Source organism: Hyla sarda, chromosome 1, assembly GCF_029499605.1.
Source record: "Hyla sarda isolate aHylSar1 chromosome 1, aHylSar1.hap1, whole genome shotgun sequence".
Lineage (NCBI taxonomy): Eukaryota > Metazoa > Chordata > Amphibia > Anura > Hylidae > Hyla > Hyla sarda.
This window is the reverse complement of record NC_079189.1, coordinates 395,154,639-395,176,331: the sequence shown is the minus strand read 5'-3', so window position 1 is coordinate 395,176,331 and position 21,693 is coordinate 395,154,639. Positions and strand designations below refer to the sequence as shown.

General features: G+C 46.2%; 1 protein-coding gene across 16 annotated transcripts in view; it reads right to left on the bottom strand.

Moving 5' to 3' along the window:
- RNF212B (ring finger protein 212B) overlaps positions 1-21,693 on the bottom strand; it is a 465,717-nt gene that overhangs the window by 128,152 nt on the left and 315,872 nt on the right. For 4 of the 16 annotated variants that reach the window (XR_008845193.1, XR_008845191.1, XR_008845194.1 and 1 more), the window contains one exon: positions 3,321-3,378. The exons of the other annotated variants lie outside the window; for them this stretch is intronic. Coding sequence is in view for 1 of the 4 variants with exons in the window: in XM_056526287.1 (XP_056382262.1) it covers positions 3,321-3,378 (58 nt within the window). In the remaining 3 variants the exon portion in view is untranslated. The remainder of the gene's footprint in view (positions 1-3,320; positions 3,379-21,693) is intronic. 16 annotated transcript variants of the gene reach the window in all.

Genomic DNA, 21,693 nt, shown 5'->3' with positions numbered 1-21,693 from the left:
ATCATTAAGGGTGGAGCTACAGACGGGAGCCAGGCTAGTAATGGTCTGAGGCTCTGTTCGCATTGTCTGTATTGTATAATGTGAACAGACCCTTCTGGCAGTGTCTTCCCAGGTAGGGAGACTCCAGCTGTTGCTAAACTACAACTCCTTGCAACAATTGGAGGCTCCCTGTTTGGGAAGACATTGCAATATAGGCGCTGTGCAAAAATTTACTAACCAATATTTTGTGTTTTTTTTTCTTCTTGTTTCAGATCCAGGTATGCAGAGGATTACGGCAGATTCGATGGATTACGGCGGATGAACTGGATTTTTTTCTTTTAATAAAATGGTTAACGAGGGCTGTGGGAGAGTGTTTTTTTAAATACATTTTTTTTCCAAAGTGTCATTTTTTTTTTAAATTGAATTTTCAGGCTTAGTAGTGGAAACCGTCTTATTGACGGAATCCTTTACTAAGCCAGGGCTTAGCGTTAGCCCCAAAAGCAGCTAGCGCTAACCCCAAATTATTACCCCGGTACCCACCGCCACAGGGGTGCCGGGCAGAGCCAGTACCAACAGGCTCGGAGCATCAAAAATGGCGCTCCTGGCCTAGGCGGTAACAGGCTGGCATTATTTAGGCTGGGGAGGGCCAGAAACAATGGTCCTCGCCCATCCTGGTAACGTCAGGCTGTTGCTGCTTGGTTGGTATCTGGCTGAGAATAAAAAGACGGGGAATGCTATGCGTTTTTTTAATAAATAAATAAAATAAAAAAAACACATAGGGTTCCCCATATTTTTATTCTCAGCCAGATACCAACCAAGTAGCAACAGCCTGACGTTACCAGGGTGGGTGAGGACCATTGTTACTGGCCTTCCCTGGCCTAAATAACGGCAGCCTGTTACCGCCTAGGCCCAGTAGCGCCATTTTTGACACTCCGGGCCTGTTGGCACCGGCTCCTCCCGGCACCCCAGTGTCGGTGGGTACCGGGGTAATAATTGGGGGTTAGCACTAGCTGTTTTGGGGGGCTAACGCTAAGCCCTGGCTTAGTAATGGAGTCCATCAATAAGACCGGCTTCCACTACTAAGCATGAAAATTAAATTTTTAAAAAAGACGACGCATTGGAAAAATTATTTAATTTTAAAAAACACTCCCCCACAGCTCTCGCTAACAATGTTATTAAAATAAAAAAAATCCAGTTCATCTGCTGTAATCTATCGAATCCGCACAACACAAAACACAAACACAAAAAATTAGTTAGAACATTTTTGGCGCTGTCTGCTGGGGAGAGGGCCCATAATGCAATGTCTTCCCAAACAGAGAGGCTACACTTGTTCCAAAACTAAAACTCCCAGCAGGCACAGACAGCCTTTGGTTTTCTAGGCACAGTGGCAGATCCAGGGGGGGGGGCAACAGGGCAATTGCCCCCCCCCCCCCGAGATTGCTGCCCCCTGCCTCCTAGCATGGTGGAGCTGAAGCTGCACCATACACTGCGGGGACGCAATCCACTGCAGGCCGGCGCAATGACGTCACATCATCATGTCGGCGCCCGGAGATCCCGTCCCCGCGGCCCGCATACTGTAAGTAAGAAGAGTATGCTCAGGGCACAGGGGATTAGGGGGACAGAATATGTGCCACTGTTTTATTGGTTTTATTAAGGGGCATTTATTTTATTACATTTTTTTGCAATTTATTTATTGAAAACCATTTTATTTTAATATTTTTCCCATTTTACCTGTTCTACTATGCTGCATGACATCTGTATTGCAGCACAGTATAACTGACAGTATCACATTGACATTCAGCTTGTGTAATCCAGCCTATGGCTGTACCTCACAGGCTAACGTACTAGGCAGGCAGGAGACCATAAACTGGCCTCCTGCTCCCATGGCAACCAACGTGACCTCGCGATCACATCATGGGCTCGCCGTTGGTGAACAGGGGGAGCCTCCTGTCAATGCTAATCTGGCGTGACTGGCACGATCCTGGTATCAGCAGCTGCGGATGTTCTCCGGCTATGATGTACAGCCGGGCCCCACCACCGATCTCCTCGCGCTGTGCAGGAGATTACAAGGACATATGCATATGTCCAGTTGCGCAAACATGTCAGCAACTGGGATGTATGCATACTTCCTAGGGCGAGAAGACGTTAAAATCACTAAGACAATTTTAAATTGTATTTTAGTGGCATTCTTTGCTGTGAAAAAAATAAAATAAACACATTTATTTATTTTGTCTTTTACATTGTTTCCCTAATATCACCCTGAGGCTAGGTTCCCACACATGTTTTTTTTCTGCCGTCTTTTGGAAAACTGCCACTGCAGCCAAAGTCAGAAGTGGATACAGCAAGAAAGATAAGTATAAGTCCTTCCTTCACATTTCCCATTCCTTTTGAATACACTTCTGACTTTTTGAAAAATTAAAGCATGTCTCATCAATCCCAACGTGTTTCCCCCCTGAATATAACAACAACAACAATGGGGTTCATCAGGGGAAATACAGTACATTGCAGCCATATCAATACTGTACATAGCCTGCAAACAGTAACCAGGTCCACTATGGGACCACTCACTCAGATCCAGGTAACAATCTGAAGCAGTGGGTAGTGGAGAGAAACCTGGATAGCCAATGATGGAAAAATAGGATGGCAACTCCTCTCCCTTGGCAGCTTCCACTACCCATTGTTTAAGATTGTCACCTGGATCTGAGTGAGTGGTCCCATAGTGGACCTGGTTACTTATACCCACTGGCTGAATCTCTATGATCATCACTGTTTGCAGCCTTATTAATACTGTACATAGCCTGCAATGTATGTCCCCTGATGAACCCCATTTTTGTTATATTGAGATGGAAACTTGTTGGGATTGATGAGATATATGCTGTATTTGATGTTTCATTGGCAGGAATTTGTATGTCTTGTCTTATGGGCTGACCTATCCATATATTTGCTTTGCCTGAATCCCATTAGGATCAGATATCAGTATCAAATATTGCGCTATACAAGTACTTCCTCTTTTATATTATATTCAGTTTATTTATTTGTACACTTGTTTGGTGCTGGAGGGTTATTGTATTTTACTTGTTAATATTAAAAGTTACGTTTTGTAAGAGCTTTATTACATTCTGTGACAGAATTAAAACATTTCACTCTAATTGGATCTTTGCTTGCGTGTCACAGAGTTGTGCTTGCATAATACCTTCATACTAAATTGACTATGTTCTGGTTAGAATAAGATAATCATGGTTAAATGGGTCCCATGGCCTTGGGACACCACTGATGTTATTTTATGTTCTTGACACACAAAGTTTTTTATTTTTTTATTTACATGCCTGTACTACTCTTACCTTGGCTGGAACTTATTGAAGTGTTCCTTTCTTGTGCTCTACTTGTTGATGCTGATGGCTTAAAAAATAAATTACATAAGTTTAATACATCAATTTAATACATTCATATACCTTGAAAATGTTAATAGTTAATCCTTAGACTTTTTCCTTCCCTCCTGCAATAACTCTTATTTTTTCACATACAGAGCCATAGGAGGGCTTTTTGCGGGACCAATTGTACTTTGTAATAACAATGTTCATTTTACCATAAAATATACTACAAAACAGAAAAAAATGTTGTGAGGTAAAATTGGCTGTTTATGAGGGTGTTTATTTTTACGTCATTTACTTCAGGTCAGTATGATCACAATGATATTCAATTTGTATAGTTTTCGTTATGATTTACAAATTTTTAAAGTATTACAAATTAAAAAAAAAGCTTTAAATAACCATTTTCTGACCCCTATAACTTTTTTTAATTTTTCAATTTATGGAGCTGTGTTAGGGTTTATTTTTGTGCCGTACGTTTTTATTGTTACCATGTATGGGTAGATAAGACTTTTTTATTGCTTTTTATTATATTTTTTTACTGGGATGTGGCGTGCCCCATACTAAATCTTTATCCTCACCATCCTCGAGGGACATTTTTGTCCCCAGGGATGGTGATGATATGAAGCTATAAAGTCTCCCCCGCTGCCCCTTGGGTGGAGAGCTGTACTTACTTGGTCCCATCGCTCCGGCTGTAGTGACACCCTTTTACCGTGAATGACAGGCTATGCTGCCACTCTGCTGCCTAAGGCCATCAATCACGCAGAGGGGGCATCACAACAGCCTGAGCGACAGGACCAAGTAAGTACAGCTCCCCGCCCAGGGGGCAGTGGGGAAGACTTTATAAATTTGTGGTGAACCACCGGTGTATGGCGGGACCACAGGTGTAGTGGACTAAGTGGTGGGATCAGATGGTATTAACCCCCCTGGGGCAAGATGTTGTTATTGTTTGTGATGCCAGGATGTGATTGTATGGTGTAGGGCACCGCCGTCAACCAACCCAAAACGGCATCGATTAAATGAGAGTCCAAAGCAGGTTTTGATGCAACTGGAACTTTACTGAAGAAGGCAGAATAACAGTCTTTACAGATAGCCAACTTCCACAGAGGTGACGGGACACAGGGAACCTCTCAGGCTTGCTTGGACTTGTAATGATAATAAAGATGATGCAGGACACTGTACTACTGTTATGACTTTGGTAGGGACTTGTAGACATAGAAGACTTACAGATTAGATGTGGCTGCAAACTTGTAGGCTTTGGCCTAGCTGGACTGGACTGAACTTGTACAGGACTTGTGCTTGCTTTAGTGTCCAGGAAGAGAAGCAGGAACTAAGAGAGCTAGTGTGGAGACTACAGACCCTTATATATTAGGGGGCTTGACTAAAGCCCATTGGTAGCTGGCTGCCCGTGGTCACCTGTGCCTCTGGAACTCTGGGTATCAGGTGATCACATATTACATGACCTTAGGAATTTCCTATACAGTGTAAACATCCTAATAACCTTTACACAGAGCTTATATTCACTGTACAATACTTATAATAAATATACATAATTAATCTCTTCAGGACACATGTCGTACCGCTATGTCATGGGACCCTGGTACTTAAGGACCCATGACGTACATGTACGGGCGTGGGAATTTCGGTCCCTGCCACGCAGCAGGCAGGGTTCAGACCGGGTGACTGCTGATATCAATCAGCAGGCACCTCGCGCAAATGCCCAGGGGGTCATCAGACCCCCCGTGTCGGCAATCCGCACAAATTTGCGTCTTTTGCGTCTTTTCCGGGGATGCGGGTTATGGGTGACCCGCTGACCCGGAGATACATGGTGATCGGGGGTGTAGGATACACCCCCAATCACCTCCTGTATCTATGGGGAGGTGGCGATTTTGTCATCCCCCCCCCCAGGATCGCTGCTATTGGCCGGACAATTGTCTGGCGAATAGCAGCTGGCAGGGGAGGGGTTAACGGCATCTTCCCGCAGCTCCCGCGGCTGGCTGGGTTCAGTCAGCGGTCAGAGCTGCTGGAGGAAGCCAGGGATCCCCCCTCTGCCGAGATCAGAGCCCCCACAGAAAAAAAGAAGCCCCCCATAGATCAGGGAAAGAATACAGCCCAGGGAAAGGTAGGGTAAAAGGTATAAAAAAAAAAAGTTAAAAAAATCCCCCCCCCCCCCGACCCCCTAATAGGTCCCCAAGGGTCCGCTGCAGTTTTTTCAGTGTGACCCGGGCCCTATTAGGGGTTCGGGCGCTGCAATTTGCCCCCATTTATTTTTTGGGCCGCAGTGCTTTCTTTTCCCCCTTATATAACAGTGTGTGATTTTTAATAGATAAAGCTACACCAAACACACAACACTACATACTGCCCCCCCCCTAGTCAAAAAGCCAAGTGTCAGGCAGTACTGGGGCAAGATGTTGTTATTGTTTGTGATGCCAGGATGTGATTGTATGGTGTAGGGCACCGCCGTCAACCAACCCAAAACGGCATCGATTAAATGAGAGTCCAAAGCAGGTTTTGATGCAACTGGAACTTTACTGAAGAAGGCAGAATAACAGTCTTTACAGATAGCCAACTTCCACAGAGGTGACGGGACACAGGGAACCTCTCAGGCTTGCTTGGACTTGTAATGATAATAAAGATGATGCAGGACACTGTACTACTGTTATGACTTTGGTAGGGACTTGTAGACATAGAAGACTTACAGATTAGATGTGGCTGCAAACTTGTAGGCTTTGGCCTAGCTGGACTGGACTGAACTTGTACAGGACTTGTGCTTGCTTTAGTGTCCAGGAAGAGAAGCAGGAACTAAGAGAGCTAGTGTGGAGACTACAGACCCTTATATATTAGGGGGCTTGACTAAAGCCCATTGGTAGCTGGCTGCCCGTGGTCACCTGTGCCTCTGGAACTCTGGGTATCAGGTGATCACATATTACATGACCTTAGGAATTTCCTATACAGTGTACACATCCTAATAACCTTTACGCAGAGCTTATATTCACTGTACAATACTTATAATAAATATACATAATTAATCTCTTCAGGACACATGTCGTACCGCTATGTCATGGGACCCTGGTACTTAAGGACCCATGACGTACATGTACGGGCGTGGGAATTTCGGTCCCTGCCACGCAGCAGGCAGGGATCGGACCGGGTGACTGCTGATATCAATCAGCAGGCACCCCGCGCAAATGCCCAGGGGGGTCATCAGACCCCCCGTGTCGGCAATCCGCACAAATTTGCGTCTTTTGCGTCTTCTCCGGGGATGCGGGTTATGGGTGACCCGCTGACCCGGAGATACATGGTGATCGGGGGTGTAGGATACACCTCCAATCACCTCTTGTATCTATGGGGAGGTGCCGATTTTGTCATTCCCCCCCCCCCCCCCCCCCCAGGATCGCTGCTATTGGCTGGACAATTGTCTGGCGAATAGCAGCTGGCAGGGGAGGGGTTAACGGCATCTTCCCGCAGCTCCCGCGGCTGGCTGGGTTCAGTCAGCGGTCAGAGCTGCTGGAGGAAGCCAGGGATCCCCCCTCTGCCGAGATCAGAGCCCCCACAGAAAAAAAGAAGCCCCCCCATAGATCAGGGAAAGAATACAGCCCAGGGAAAGGTAGGGTAAAAGGTATAAAAAAAAAAAGTTAAAAAAATCCCCCCCCCCCGACCCCCTAATAGGTCCCCAAGGGTCCGCTGCAGTTTTTTCAGTGTGACCCGGGCCCTATTAGGGGTTCGGGGCGCTGCAATTTGCCCCCATTTATTTTTTTGGCCGCAGTGCTTTCTTTTCCCCCTTATATAACGGTGTGTGATTTTTAATAGATAAAGCTACACCAAACACACAACACTACATACTGCCCACCCCCCCCCCCCCCCAGTCAAAAAGCCAAGTGTCAGGCAGTACTGGAGCGGGGACATCCTATACAAGACCCCGCTTTACAGTATGGCCATGACATGGAAGCGGTTCGAGGCCATTCGGAAATGCCTTCATTATGCAGATAATGAGGCATGTCCACCCCGAAGTGATCCCACCTATGACCGGCTTTACAAAGTGAGGCCGGTCATCAATCACTTTGGGGCCAAATTTTTGGAGGCCTACGTAGCGCTCAGGGAGCTCTCGGTAGATGAGTCTCTTATCATTTTTAGGGGAGACTCGTGTTCTGCCAGTATATTCCCTCGAAGCAGGCGCGGTATGGCGTGAAGCTCTATAAACTTTGTGAGAGTTTAGAGTGTATGAGGGACGAAATTCCCGTATTGAACCCCAAAATGTTCCCCCACTCTGCGTGTTAGCGGGAAAATCGTTTGGAGCTTGTGCACCCATTGCTGGATAAGGGTTACCATGTCTACGTGGACAACTTTTATACCAGCATCCCTCTGTTCACATCCCTTGCCGACAGATCCACGTCCGCTTGTGGGACCGTGCGGAAAAACCAGAGAGGCCTCCCTCTAAATTTGATCCAGACACCTATGCCCAAGGGTGAGTCCCGTGTCCTTACCCATGAAAACATGTTGCTGGTCACGTATAAGGATAAGAGGGATGTCCTTATGCTGACCACTATTCATGGTAACGGCAGCTCACCTGTACCTGTGCGAGGTACCACAACACTGATCCTCAAGCCCGATTGTATTCTGGACTACAATAGGTATATGGGGGGAGTTGTTCTTTCTGATCAAGTCCTCGAGCCATACATGGCCATGCGGAAAACACAGGCATGGTACAAAAAAGTTGCGGTCTACATGGTACAGGTTGCCATGTACAACTCTTTTGTACTGTCCCAGTACGCTGGCAACACAGGGACATTCCTCCAGTTCCAAGAAGAAGTCCTAAAGGTCCTGATCTTTGGCGACCGGGAAAGAGCAGGCCGGAGTTCCAAAGGATCTGGAGTTATAGGTGCCAGGATCTTCCCAGGCCAACACTTTCCATGTGAAGTCCCCCATACTGTAAAGAAGGGACGATCCCAGAAAAGATGCATAGTGTGTCACAAGAGGGTATTTAGTGTACCCCAGTTATTTACCCCATGTAATGCCCCTTGAGGGGGGGTCCCACTGTTCTAGCTCCATAGGAGAAATACAAAGCTCAAGGATCCTGACTGCACTCCTGCACCTCTGAGACCAGTGTGCAAGCTGTATACGCCCAGACATGAGGTATGTCCTTACTCCAAAGAAATGTATTTACAAATTTACATTAACATTTTCTCCTTTTACCACTTGTGAAAATGAAAAATTTGGGGAAACCCCAGCATTTTAGTGTAAAAAAATCAAATTTTTCCTTTTCACATCCCACTTAATGAACATATTTCAAACACCTGTGGGGTGTTAAGGCTCACTGTACCCCTTGTTACGTGCCTTGAGGGGTGTAGTTTTTTTTTTTTTTTGCTGTTCTGGCATCATAGGGGCTTCCTAAATGCGACATATCCCCCCCCCCCCCCATTTCAGCAAAATTAGCAAATGTGGCTCTTTCTCTCCTGAGCATTGTAGTGCACCCACAGTGCGCTTGATGTCCACACATGGGGTATTTCCATACTCAGAAAAGATGGGGTTACACATTTTGGGGGGCATTTTGTCCTATTACCTCTTGTAAAAATGTAATATTTGGGGGAAATCAGCATTCTAGTTAAAAAAATAATCATTTACACATCCAAATTTAATGAAAAGCCGTGAAACACCTGTGGAGTGTTAAGGCTCACTGTACCCCTTGTTACGTTCCTTGAGGGGTGTAGTTTCCAAAATAGTATGCCATGTGTTTTTTTTTTTGCTGTCCTGGCACCATAGGGGCTTCCTAAATGGGACATGCCCCCAAAAACCATTTCAGCAAAATTTGCTTTGCAAAAGCCAAATGTGACTTCTTCTCTTCTGAGCATTGTAGTGTGCCCGCAGTGCACTTGACCTCCACATATGTGGTGTTTCCATACTCAGAAGAGATGGGGTTACACATTTTTTTTTGTCCTATTACCCCTTGTAAAAATGTTAAATTTGGGGGAAAACTAGCATTTTAGTGAAAAAAAAATCATTTACACATCCAACTTTAACGAAAATTCGTGAAACACCTGTGGAGTGTTAAGGCTTACTGGACCCCTTGTCACATGCCTTGAGGGGTGTAGTTTCCAAAATAGTATGCAATGTGTTTTTTTTTTTTTTTTTTTGCTGTTCTGGCACCACAGGGGCTTCCTAAATGTGACATGCCCCCCAAAAAACATTTCAGAAAAATTCACTCTCCAAAATCCCACTGTCGCTGCTTCCCTTCTGAGCCCTCTAGTGCACCCGCTGAACACTTGACATACACATATGAGGTATTTCCTTACTCAAGAGAAATTGGGTTACACATTTTAGGAAGATTTCTTTCCTTTTACCCCTTGTAAAATTCAAAAACTGGGTCTACAAGAACATGCATGTAAAAAATGAAGATTTTAGATTTTCTCCTTCAATTTGCTGCTATTCCTGTGAAACACCTAAAGGGTTAACATTTTGAATACTTTGAGGTGTGCAGTTTTTATAATGGGGTCATTTGTGGGGTATTTCTAATATGAAGACCCTTCAAATCCACTTCAAAACAGAACTGGTCCCTGAAAAATTTTGATTTTGAACATTTTGTGAAAAATTGGAAAATTACTGCTATACTTTGAAGCCCACTGATGTCTTCGAAAAGTAAAAACATGTCAACCTTATGATGCAATTTGGGACACTTTGAGGACCATCTTCGGGGAACCAAAATCTGATGAAGTCACTCACCAGAGACTGGATCCATAGAATTCCAGTAGAACAGTCCCTTGCCATAGACGGGTTGGCACCTTTTTCATTAACAGGTAGTCCAACAGATCCCCCATGACTGGACTTTCGTTTTGCAGAGTCTTCTACGTGTAGAGGTCTTCCTGAACCCTTCGGAGCTGGGTTCACTGTCATCTCTCGTAGTCAGGACACTCTGACTCACGGACCTCTGATAAAATGGGGCATCTCCACGTCTTCCCACTCATCTTCGACAGGGAATACATCTGCATTTACGTTTGACTTGCCACTTCTATACTTGATGTTGAAGTTGTAGTTGGCCAATCTGGAGGCCTAACACTGTTTATTGGCCCCCAATTTGGCAGTATTTAGATGGGCCAACGGATTGTTGTCTGTGTAGACGGTAAAAGGCGAGGCAGCCAGATAGTCCTTACATTTTTCGGTTGTCCTGAATCCGTACTCGGCAAACTTTGTTGTAATGCCATCACTCACTTTACCGTAAAATGGATGGCGCAACCAAAAAAAATACTATTTGTGTGGGGAAATTAAAAAGAAAACCGCAATTTAGCAAATTTTGGAAGGTTTCGTTTTCACGCCGTACAATTTACGGTAAAAATGACATGGGTTCTTTATTATTTGGGTCAATACGATTAAAATAATACCCATGAAAATATACTTTTCTATTACTGTTGTGCTTAAAAAAAAAATGTTTAACCAAATTAGTACGTTTAAAATCCCCCTAATTTGAAGACCTATAACTTTTTCATTTTTCCATATAAGCGGCAGTATGAGGGATCATTTTTTGTGCCGTGATCTGTACTTATTATTGATTCCATATTTGCTTATATAAAACTTTTAATACTTAAAAAAAAATTGGGGGGGGGGGGGGGGGGGGGGAATAAACTGTTATAAAAAAAGCAGCTATTTTGGATTTTTTATTTAGTTTTAACGTTCACGCCGTTCACCGTACGGTATCATTAACATTTTATTTTAATAGTTGGGATAGTTACGCACGCGGCGATACCAAATATGTATACAAAATAAAAAATTTTACACTTTTTGGGGGGTGAAATAGTGAAAATGGGAATATTAACGTTTTATTGGAAGAGGGGGTTTTTCAAATTTTTTTACTTTTATTTTTACTTTTATTTTTACACTTTAATAGTCCCCATAGGGGACTATTTATAGCAATCATTCGATTTCTAATACTGTTCAGTGCTGTGTATAGGACATAGCACTGATCAGCATTATCGGTCATCTTCTGCTCTGGTCTGCTCGATCGCAGACCAGAGCAGAAGACCCCGGGAGACGGCCGGAGCAAGGTGAGGGGACCTCCGGCCGCCATGCTGGATGATCGGATCGCCGCGGCAGCATACAGTGCCAGGGTCGCTCGTACTAGTATGGAGCACTTGGTCACTTGCATGGTGGGTTTGTGGCTCTGCCTTCTAGGAGGCTCATCACCACTAGATGATGAGAAGGAGGGGGAGGAAGAAAGGAAGGATATGGGGGTCATCCTCCCACCACTGGCAGATTAGGGGTCAGAGAGCATCATGGTGTATGTCTCCTTCACTGGAAATACGATGCTGGCCATTTTTTTTTTTTATGCATGTGTGTGTGTGTGTGTGTGTGTGAAACTTTATTGAAATGTGTGTATGTGTGGTGTGTGGTGCTTTGGTGCTTTTTACTTTTCCGCTAACCTACCCCCAAACTGAAAGAGAAAAATAATATTATGTATATATATAAATATATATATATATAAACCAATAAAGAGCAGCACATCCAATGAAAGAAATCCTGGGGGTGCCAGCCAATTGAATCTCAGTGATCCGATCCTTGTTTTAAATATAATTGATAATAGGCAGCACACCAACTTGAGTGAAATCAAGTGTTCTTTATTCCATGTAAGAGAGACGTTTCAGCAATCTCACATCGCTTGAAAATGGCTTTTTTGAGCAGATACCTAATCAGTGGTATGTGTATATACTGCTGGTGGCACGGACTGAAAACTCCCCAAAAAAGGTGCTTAAAAACAAAAAGGACTTTAAAGTGGGGTCTGAAGACATTTTGTGGTAAGCAGCAGAGTCTGACAGAGTAGCAGAGGTGATGGAGAGCTTCTTTTTGATAATATTCAGATGCCCTTATCGGCCTTCTTGATTACGAGATCTTTACAATTTTTTTTGCCATATTAATGCTCTCTTTTTGCCATATTAATGCTCTCTTTTCTTTAGGGGACAAGTTGGCCTGTGGCATTGGATAAATTAAAGCTTTAACGTCCCTGAACACTGCAGAAGAAAAACTGTCAAAACTGCTTCCCCCAGGTATGGAAGGGCAAAACATGGATTTCTTTCCTCCTTTAAATTGAGGTGTGACACGCAATTCTGTGTCTTATGCTGAAATGTCTGGATTTTGGAGACTAAGCAATAATTCAAGATCTCTTGTGTCTGAGGGTTCAACTGTAAAGTGAATCCCAATGTGCCTAGAATGTCCGGAATTTCCCCTGGTTTTTTCAGGGCGCAGGTCTCTTTTTGGTTAAAGAATTTATATAAATTCATTATTCTTATTGCTTTATAAAAATTGATCTCAAAGTCCGTCCAATTGAATTGCTCAGAGAGACAATAATTCAGTCCTTTCTGAAGTAAGGATGTACAACCTTCGCATAATGGCACCCCCAAAAGATTAATGATGATGTTCTGTTTCCCATTTATGGTTTCTCCCAGGTGACTTTCTTTTCACTGCTGACCTTGTGGTTTCTCCTGTGGGTTCCTCTACGGGTTCTGCCCCTAAAGGAATTGGATTATTGTTGTGTGAGCCTTGGTCGGCCCTTTCTGACTTGTCAGGATGTTTAACTGGTGCAACTTTTCTCCTATGGGAAGAGCGGCCAGTGCTTGGGCCGACTCGCTCCTTAGAGGAGCTGAAGGAGGAATCCGTTGTCCAATAGTCCTTGCTTTTTTACTTTTTCTGGATTAATTTCTTTTTGTTACCCTTTTTTGCTGTCCGCCAGTTAAAATTCTATTATTCTCAAAATCAATTCTGTTTCTCACAAACTTTTCTTTTTTCTTTTCTTTTATTTCTTGTTGCTGTTGAGAAAGTTTCTTTTCTAATTTTTCAAAGAATAAGTTGGCAGCTGATGGTGTTAAACGGCTTCTTGATTTAATCTTACTCCAGCACAGTTCAGTGGTGATTCTCTCGTATTTTTTCTTGTTTTGTTCCAATACTAATGTGACCACAATTTTCCCTGTTTATTTTTAACAGCATACAAAATTATTGTTGTCTTAGGTTTTCCCAGGTTGCAGTGCGGCCCGAGACATTACATCACTAGTCATTAGAGGGAGCCTGTCTTTGCTTCAATGTGTGGAGCGACCGCTGTGTGGGAGGAAGAGTATTCTGCAAGAATTGCAACAGCTGGAGGCACCCTGGTTAGAAAAACCTGGTCTATTGCATGAAAGGATCACAGATGTGTTGAAATGGGTGGGGTGGCTGATGTGTGGGAGGAAAAATGTGACCTCACACTTACAAACAAGGAATCACGGGACTTGTAGTTTGAGGGAACAAACTCCAATAGGAAATAGCCAGTTCACAAAAAGATAGCCTCAGAGTTATGGTAATCTCACAACATTGCCATTTAGGTCCAAAACAAGCACGGATCCTTTCCAAGCATGTCCATTGCTGTCTGGAATACCCCTTTAAGTATCTCCAATCACTGTTTAAAGCTATACTATGCGGAGAGATCTCGGCTATTAATAGAGGCCACCCCTCACCACCCATGAATTGTGCTCAGCTCCTGTGCTCCCTTTACAGTCACATAAAGGGGTACTCTGCCGAAGAACATCTTATCCTCTATCCAAAGGATAGGGGATAAGATGTCTGATCGCGGGGGGCCTGCCGCTGGGGACCCCCGTGATCTCCGGCGTGGCACCCCATTCATCCGTGCACGGCACGAACTTCGCTCTGTGCCAGATGACTCCCCCTCCAGTCATGTCTATGGAAGGAGGCGTGACAGCTATGTACTAGCTCCAAGCTTCTGTGTCCCAGACGCTGCCGTTGCTGGCCCGGAAAGCACGGGGGTCCCCAGTGGTGGGACTCCTGCGATCAGAAATCTTATCCCCTATGTACCCCTTTAACAATCTGGGGCATTTATGTACACTCTTGGTCGTAAAATCTCCAACGGCAAGGGCAAACATGCTCCCAATTTAGTCTAGGAAATAAAAACAATTGTTTAAATAAAAAACATATCATTATTTATTAACTGTTTAACCCCTTAACTACCACGGACGTAAATGTTCGTCCTGGTGCAGTGGGAGATTTACGTCCTGTACATGACCGCGAGCATCATGCACTCGGTCCGGTGCTCGCGTCATGCACTGCAGGTCTCGGCTACTATAAGCAACCGGTGACCCGCTGGTAATGTCAGACATCAGAGATTGTGCCGATGTCAGTCATTAACCCCTCAGATGCCGTGATCAATACAGATCATGGCATCTGCGGCAATGCACACGTTTAAATAGATGATTGGATCGCCCGCTATCCTGCTGCCTCCCTAACTATTCCCTCCAGACACCTATCCCCAAGGGCAAGAGCAGAGCCCTTACCAGTAAATACCTGTTGCTGGTCAGGTATATGGACAAGAGGGATGCTCTTATGCTGACCACAATTCATAATGGCAGCCCCCTTGTGTCTGTGCAAGGTACCACGACACCAGTCCTCAAGCCTGATTGTATTGTTACTACAATCAGTATATAAGAGAAGTTGATCAAGCCCTCAAACTATATAACGCCATGCGCAAAAGCCGGGCATGGTACAAAAAAGTTGCAGTGTGCATGGTCCAGGTTGCCATGTACAATTCTTTTGTACTATACCAGTAAACTGGCAACACATTGACACTCCTTCAGTTCCAGGAGGTAGTCCTCAAGGCCCTGATCTCTGGGGACCGGTATGGGGCAGGCCGAGTATATGGGAGGGAGAAAATGGGGGGAGTTGATCTCTCTAATCAAGTCCTCAACCCATATAAAGCCATGCAGAAAACCTGCGCATGGTACAAAAAAAATTACGCTGGCAACACAGGGACACACCTTCAGTTCCAAGAGGAAGTCCTCAAGGCCCTGATCTTTGTCAACTGGGAAAGAGCAGGCCGGCGTGCAGTGAGTATTTACACCCCACTGGCGTTTGACAGATCTTTGGAACAGTGGGCTGTGCAAATGAAAAATTAAATTTTTCATTTTCACGGACCACTGTTCCAAAAATCTGTCAGACACCTGTGGGGCGTAAATGCTCACTGTACCCCTTATTACATTACATGAGGGGTGTAGTTTCCAAAATGAGGTCACATGTGGGGGGGAGGGGGTCCATTGTTCTGGCACTATGGGGGCTTTGTAAACACACGTGGCCTTCAATTCCGGACAAATTTTCTCTTCAAAAGACCAATGGCGCTCCTTCTCTTCTGAGCATTGTAGTTCGCCCGCAGAGTACTTTACATCCACATATGGGGTATATTCTTACTCAGAAGAAATGGGGTTACAAATTTGGGGGGGGACTTTTTTTCCTATTTTCCCTTGTGAAAATGAAAAAGTTAGGGTAACACCAACATTTTAGTGAAATTATTATTATTATTATTATTTTTTTTTCAAATTCAAAAAAGGTTTTATTGAAAGTGGTAAAAGAGGCATCACAAGCAATAGGTGAGTAACAGGATAAACAAACTTGTAAGAGAGAAAGGAGTCCGGTGGCCAGGGTAGGCCCAATGGACAGCAGCTAAACAATGCATAAGCACATGACATGTCATATATCAAAAAAGAACAGCAAGTGGTAAATTCCACAATAAGTAGTGCAACAAGCAGTCAATCAGGAGCAACATATAACGCCCCAGGCACAAGGGCCAGGGTTACCCAGATAGGTCGGGTACGAGTCCTAATGAGGAATCTGAAATCAGCAATAGGTGCGCCAGTGGAAGTACCAAAGAGAAAGAAAGCGAACAGATGCAAACGGTGTCGTGTGGGAAACAATAAGAGACAACCGAAAGGGGGAGAGGGTCATGGAAGGAGGAAAAGGTAAGGAGTCAGATTCTGAGCAGTAAAAGAGGGACATACAGACAAGGGTTGGCAAGAAAAGGAGAGGGACTGAGAAGAAGAAAAAAGAGGGAGGGGGGGAGGGAACGGGGGGGGGGGGGGGGGGGGTGGAGGAAAGGAGCCAGGAACCAGCGGGTGTCACAGCAGCACGGATGCAGGAGGTAGGATTGATACGGGAACCCAATGAGAGGGAAATCACAGGGATCTGCACCTCTGGGAGGAACAAAACTGTACCAATGGGAGCCAAGTGGCCTCAACACGCACAGCGTCATCAGGATGAACCGACATCAATTCCTCCATCTGACGTGAGTTGGCAACTTCCGCCATCCATTCGTCCAACGTAGGGGGGTCAACAGACCGCCACTTTCGAGGTATCACTGCTTTCGCGGCCTGAAGGAGGTGCCTCGCCAGAGACTTCTTGTATTTAGCCTGCGCCATGGAAAACATAAACAGTAGGGCTGCAGCAGGAGTGGGGGGGACACAAATCCCAGTGACCTCTTGAACAACCCGGAGGACCGATTGCCAGAAGGGGATGAGTTTGGAGCAGCTCCACCAGATGTGCGTCATAGTACCCTCCTCCACACCGCATCTCCAACACACACTGGGGACCGAGGGATACCAGCGGTGAAGCATCGCTGAGACTCGGTACCAGCGAGTGAGAATTTTGTAGCAAGTCTCCTGGGCTTTGGTGGCCACCACCGCTTTATGGGTCAAAAAGAAGCATTTGGCCCAGGCTTCAGGAGAGAACGTCACTCCCAGTTCAGCCTCCCAAGCCGTGCAGTAAGCAGGCACAGCATGCGAGCGCTGGGACAGCAAAAGATCATAAAGAACGGAGATGGAGTGGCGGGGGTACGACGAGGCCAGGCACAGGCGCTCAAAGGGCTGCAGGTCCCTATGTAAGTCAAAATGGGCGGGGATGGAGGAATAGAAATGGCGTAATTGCAGATAGGCAAAGGGGGCCCTGGTAGAGGAAGGGTACTCCTCCAACAAAACTTCCAAGGGTTTCAGGTGGCGCGCTGTTAGGACATGTCTAAAGCGCAAGGGGGCAGACCGAGTAGCCCCAAAAAAGGGGCCAGCAGAGGAGGCTACAGGTGGGAAGTCAGGGTGGTCAGTGACGGGGAGGAGGGGGCCCATGCGGTCAACCAAGCTACTGTTCCCACGCACAGAGTGTAGGGAGGCCAGAGTGTGGCGAGTGGAGTAGGATGTAGGAAAGGCAGTCAGAGAAGCAGGTGACCAGGTCCAGGGGAGGGTGGATAAGGCCTTGGTGCATAGGTCCTGGGCCATGCGCACCCATTGCTTGGATTCGGTGTTGTGCGTCCAGTCAAGGACCCGTGCATGTACACAGGCTAAGAAATATAAACGGCAATCCGGCAGGCCCGCTCCACCAGACAGTTTAGGCCTGGAAAGGAGGAGACGGTTCAAGCGGGGTCTAGCCGATGACCAGACGAACAAACCGAAGCAGCGTTGGAGAGCACGCCAGTAGGAGGAGGGGAGATGAATGGGTACGGTTTGTAGCAGATATAACAGCCTGGGTAAGAGGTTCATTTTTAAAATGCTAATTCTTCCAAACCAGGAAAATTCTCGTCTATCCCAGGCGGCCAGGTCCCGCTTTGAACTGCGTGAGAAGAGGGGAAAAGTTAAGAGGGAACAGAAGGGACAGATCAGAGGGCACTTTCATACCCAGGTACGTGATACCCCTGGAGGGCCAAGTAAAGGGAAAAGCAGAACGGAGAGAGTCCACTGCATGTCCTGGTAACAAAACATTAAGGGCCTCTGATTTGGAAAGATTAATTTTAAAAGTAGACCAGGCACCAAAATCTCGAATTCGAGACATGAGATTAGGTAAGAAGGTAACAGGGTTCGAGAGATAGACCAGGAGATCATCTGCAAAGGCCGAACATTTATATTCCCGGCTTCCGATCGAGATTCCCTGGATGTTGGGATCGGCTCTGATGCCGGCGAGAAGGTGCTCCATCACCAGGACATACAGTAGGGGGGAGAGGGGACAACCTTGATGAGTGCCGTTGCGTATGGGAAAGGAGTCAGACAGAGAGCCGTTAATCTTCAGGCGGGCCGCGGGGGAACTGTAAAGGGCCAGTACTTTAGAGGTGAAAACAGGGCCAAGGCCAATGTGACGTAGGGTCTGCGTCAGGGAGGACCAGGAAACACGATCAAAAGCCTTCTCGGCATCAAGGGAGAGTATCATTACAGGCAGTTTAGAAGACTGAGCATAGTGGATCAGATCGATAGTCTTGATCGTGTTGTCCCTGGCTTCCCTCCCCGGCACAAAGCCGACCTGGTCAAGATGGATTAGGGAAGGGAGAACGCAATTCAGGCAAATCGCCAGCAATTTGGCATAAATCTTTAGGTCTACATTTAGTAAGGAAATGGGGCGGTAACTACCACAGACCTGGGGGTCTTTTCCGGGTTTGGGGATAACTACTATATGTGCCAGCAAAGAGGCGGGGGGAATGGGGTGCGATGTGGAAATAGAGTTAAAGGCCCGGAGCAGAAGAGGGGAGAGGGCGTCTAGAAGGGTCTTAAAGAATCTAGCCGAGAAGCCATCTGGGCCAGGACTCTTCCCACCGGGGAGGTCACGAACTACTGCGGCTAACTCTTCCAAAGTGAAGGGGGCCTCGAGGGCTTCCAACTCCTCCAGAGGCAGGGACGGGAAAGGCGAGGACTGTGGAGGGGGAGGGTCGGGCGGGTAAGGGAGGTTGTACAGGTCCGAGAAGAAGTCAAGAAAAGAAGAAGCAATGTCAGGGGTGGTATGCACTACGTTACCAGTAGGGGAGCGTACGGTCGGGATGAGTCTGGGCTATTTTAGCGCGCAGCGCCCTGGCCAGCATGCGACCGCTTTTGTTGCCAAACTAATAGAATCTGCTGCGACCCACCTGTAGCCAGCGACCCCAGGACGCCTCCAAGAGGCGCTTAACCTCTAGCCTAGCAAGCTGCAATTCTCTGAGGACCGTTGGGGAAAGCGAGCGCTTATGGGAAAGTTCTAGCGAGGAGACTAAGTGAAGGGCTTTCTGAAGGGCAAGGGCCCTACCTCGTTTTAACCGGGAGCCGTGTTTGATGAGGACACCACGCAAAACGCATTTGAGCGCCTCCCATTGATAAAAAGGAGCAGTGGAGTCAGCACTGTGATCGTCCATAAACGAGGAAACAGTTGTGGTCAGATCAGACATGCAAAGGGGATCTAACAATAGAGACTCATTCAATTTCCAGGACCAGGTGGACCGGGTCAGGGTGGGCAAGCGTAAGGAGCAAAACACTGGAGCATGATCCAACCACAATATGCTTCCAATGGAGGAGGAGCTCACCCAGGGCAGTGCGCTATGCGGAACTAGGATATGGTCAATGCGACTATAGGACCCGTGCGGGGAGGAGAAAAAACTATAATCCCTGTCAGTAGGGTGGTGCAAACGCCAGATATCATGCAATTGTAAGAGACCAAAAGCACGCTTCACACGCTTAATGGCGCTATAAGACAGGCTAGAGCGTCCCAGGGAATTATCCAGAGTGGGATCCAGAGTCATGTTCAGGTCCCCGCACAGGACCACAGTCCCCGAGACCATAGGTAACAGCCGGTCAATAAGCTCCACCAAGAAACCGACCTGGCCCTGGTTAGGGGCGTACACATTGACAATTGTAAGCGGGGCGCCCCCAACCGATAGGGTCAGGATGAGATACCTGGCATGCGGATCAAGCACAACGTTAAGGACCTGATGGGCAAGGGATCGGTGGATGGCAATCGCGACCCCTTTAGTACGGGCCTCCGGGTTGTTGGCGCAGAACCATATTGGGAAATGCCTGTTTTTAAGTGTGGGAGCGTGGGCCGTCTTAAAATGGGTTTCCTGAAAGCAAGCGATATGTACCTTACGTTTATGAAGATGATGTAGGATCTGCGTGCGTTTCGCCGGCGTGTTGAGACCCTTCGCGTTGAAAGAAGCTAGATTGAGATCCGCCATGGGTAGGCACGAAGGAAGGGGGGGCGCTCACCCGCTGGCTCCTTCCTCCAAAAAGACAAGAGAGAAACACAGAGATGAGCAAGAGTAGAGGACTAACTGAGAGAGAGAGAGGGAGAAAGTGAGGGGGGGGGGGAAGTCAGAGAGGAACACATGAGGAGTACAAAATGACAAGAAAACCTCTATCAAAGAGTATGTAGAGAAAAGAAAAGAAAGGACCGACGGACGGCGCCTCGTGTATTTACCCTCAATAGATCGGGTGGTGGGCGGGGGGGGAACCCCACGGGGCTTATAGATGGCCGCTCACCTTGAGATCTATGCAAAAAAGCATATCACCCACGATATAATCTGGGTACTGTAGTACGAGTCGCTGCTATGCCGATGGGTTGCAGGAGGAAACAAGTCGTCCTGGGAGTCAATATTAGAAGTAGAGCAGGAAAAAACCCTCAGGTATGGCGCTGCAGACTCTTGTAGACAGATGAGGCGGATGCCAAAGGTAATAGGAAAGTCCTCAGCAGGACATTTTATTAAAAAAACAATAAAATGGACAAGATTACGCGTTTTGGGAGGATCCCTCCCTTCCTCAGATCAGGATAAGGACAGTACAACAATAGCAGGTTTATATAGCCCAAAAATGGGCGCCAAAAACACATGGGAGGAGTAACAATCCAAACTTGAAAATCAAAGTACAGGAACAGAAACAGCACTTACATATAATATACAGTATGAATATACATTAGGAAGCAATACAATTACAAATTGTGGTAATATAAGGTCAGGTTATGTGTTGGACCATGACTAGCAACTGCTGGAGAATCGCAGTGGGCCGGAAGCTGTCAGCCGCAGCATGTGAACAGTGTAACCAAGGCACTTCCTGTGTGAGAAGCACGTCAATAGCAGTGAGCTCTGAAGCCGGGCTGGTTGCCCTGGACGCGTTGCTATGCTAGGAGGTCACATGGTCAGCTCTCTACCAATCAGCTCTGAATGTGGTTTCTCCTTACTTGTGAAGGCTGTGAGGATCGTACTGGCAGAGGACACTGACAGGCTCCTATTCAGTGTAAGCTGTGCGATTATTATCTATATGCAAATAGTGCTGTCAGGGGATACTGGCAGCCTGGTCAGTGTGGGCTGTGAGCACTGTGTATCTAAGGATTGCACTGTCAGGAGATACTGACAGTCTCTTAGACACTTCAGGCTATGTGAATCCTGTGAGGATCGCACTGTTAGGGGATAAGCAGGCATGAGAGGGAGACAAGATGTTAATAGAGAACTATACAGGGATATTAGTCTGTTAATCAGTGCAGAGAAGAAGTAAGCACTGCCTGTATAGTGATCACATTGAAAGGGGGAGACTCACATTGTCATAGGTAAAAATGAAGGTGATATGTAAAAGAGGACATGCTGGTGTGGTATTATGATGTGTAACAGCATGGTATAGTATAACCAGGTATTAAGATGTGTAGTAATCTTGTTATCAGTTAATACCTGGTTATACTATACCATGCTGTTACACATCATAATACCACACCAGCATGTCCTCTTTTACATATCACCTTCATCTTTACCTATGACAATGTGAGTCTCCCCCTTACAATGTGATCACTA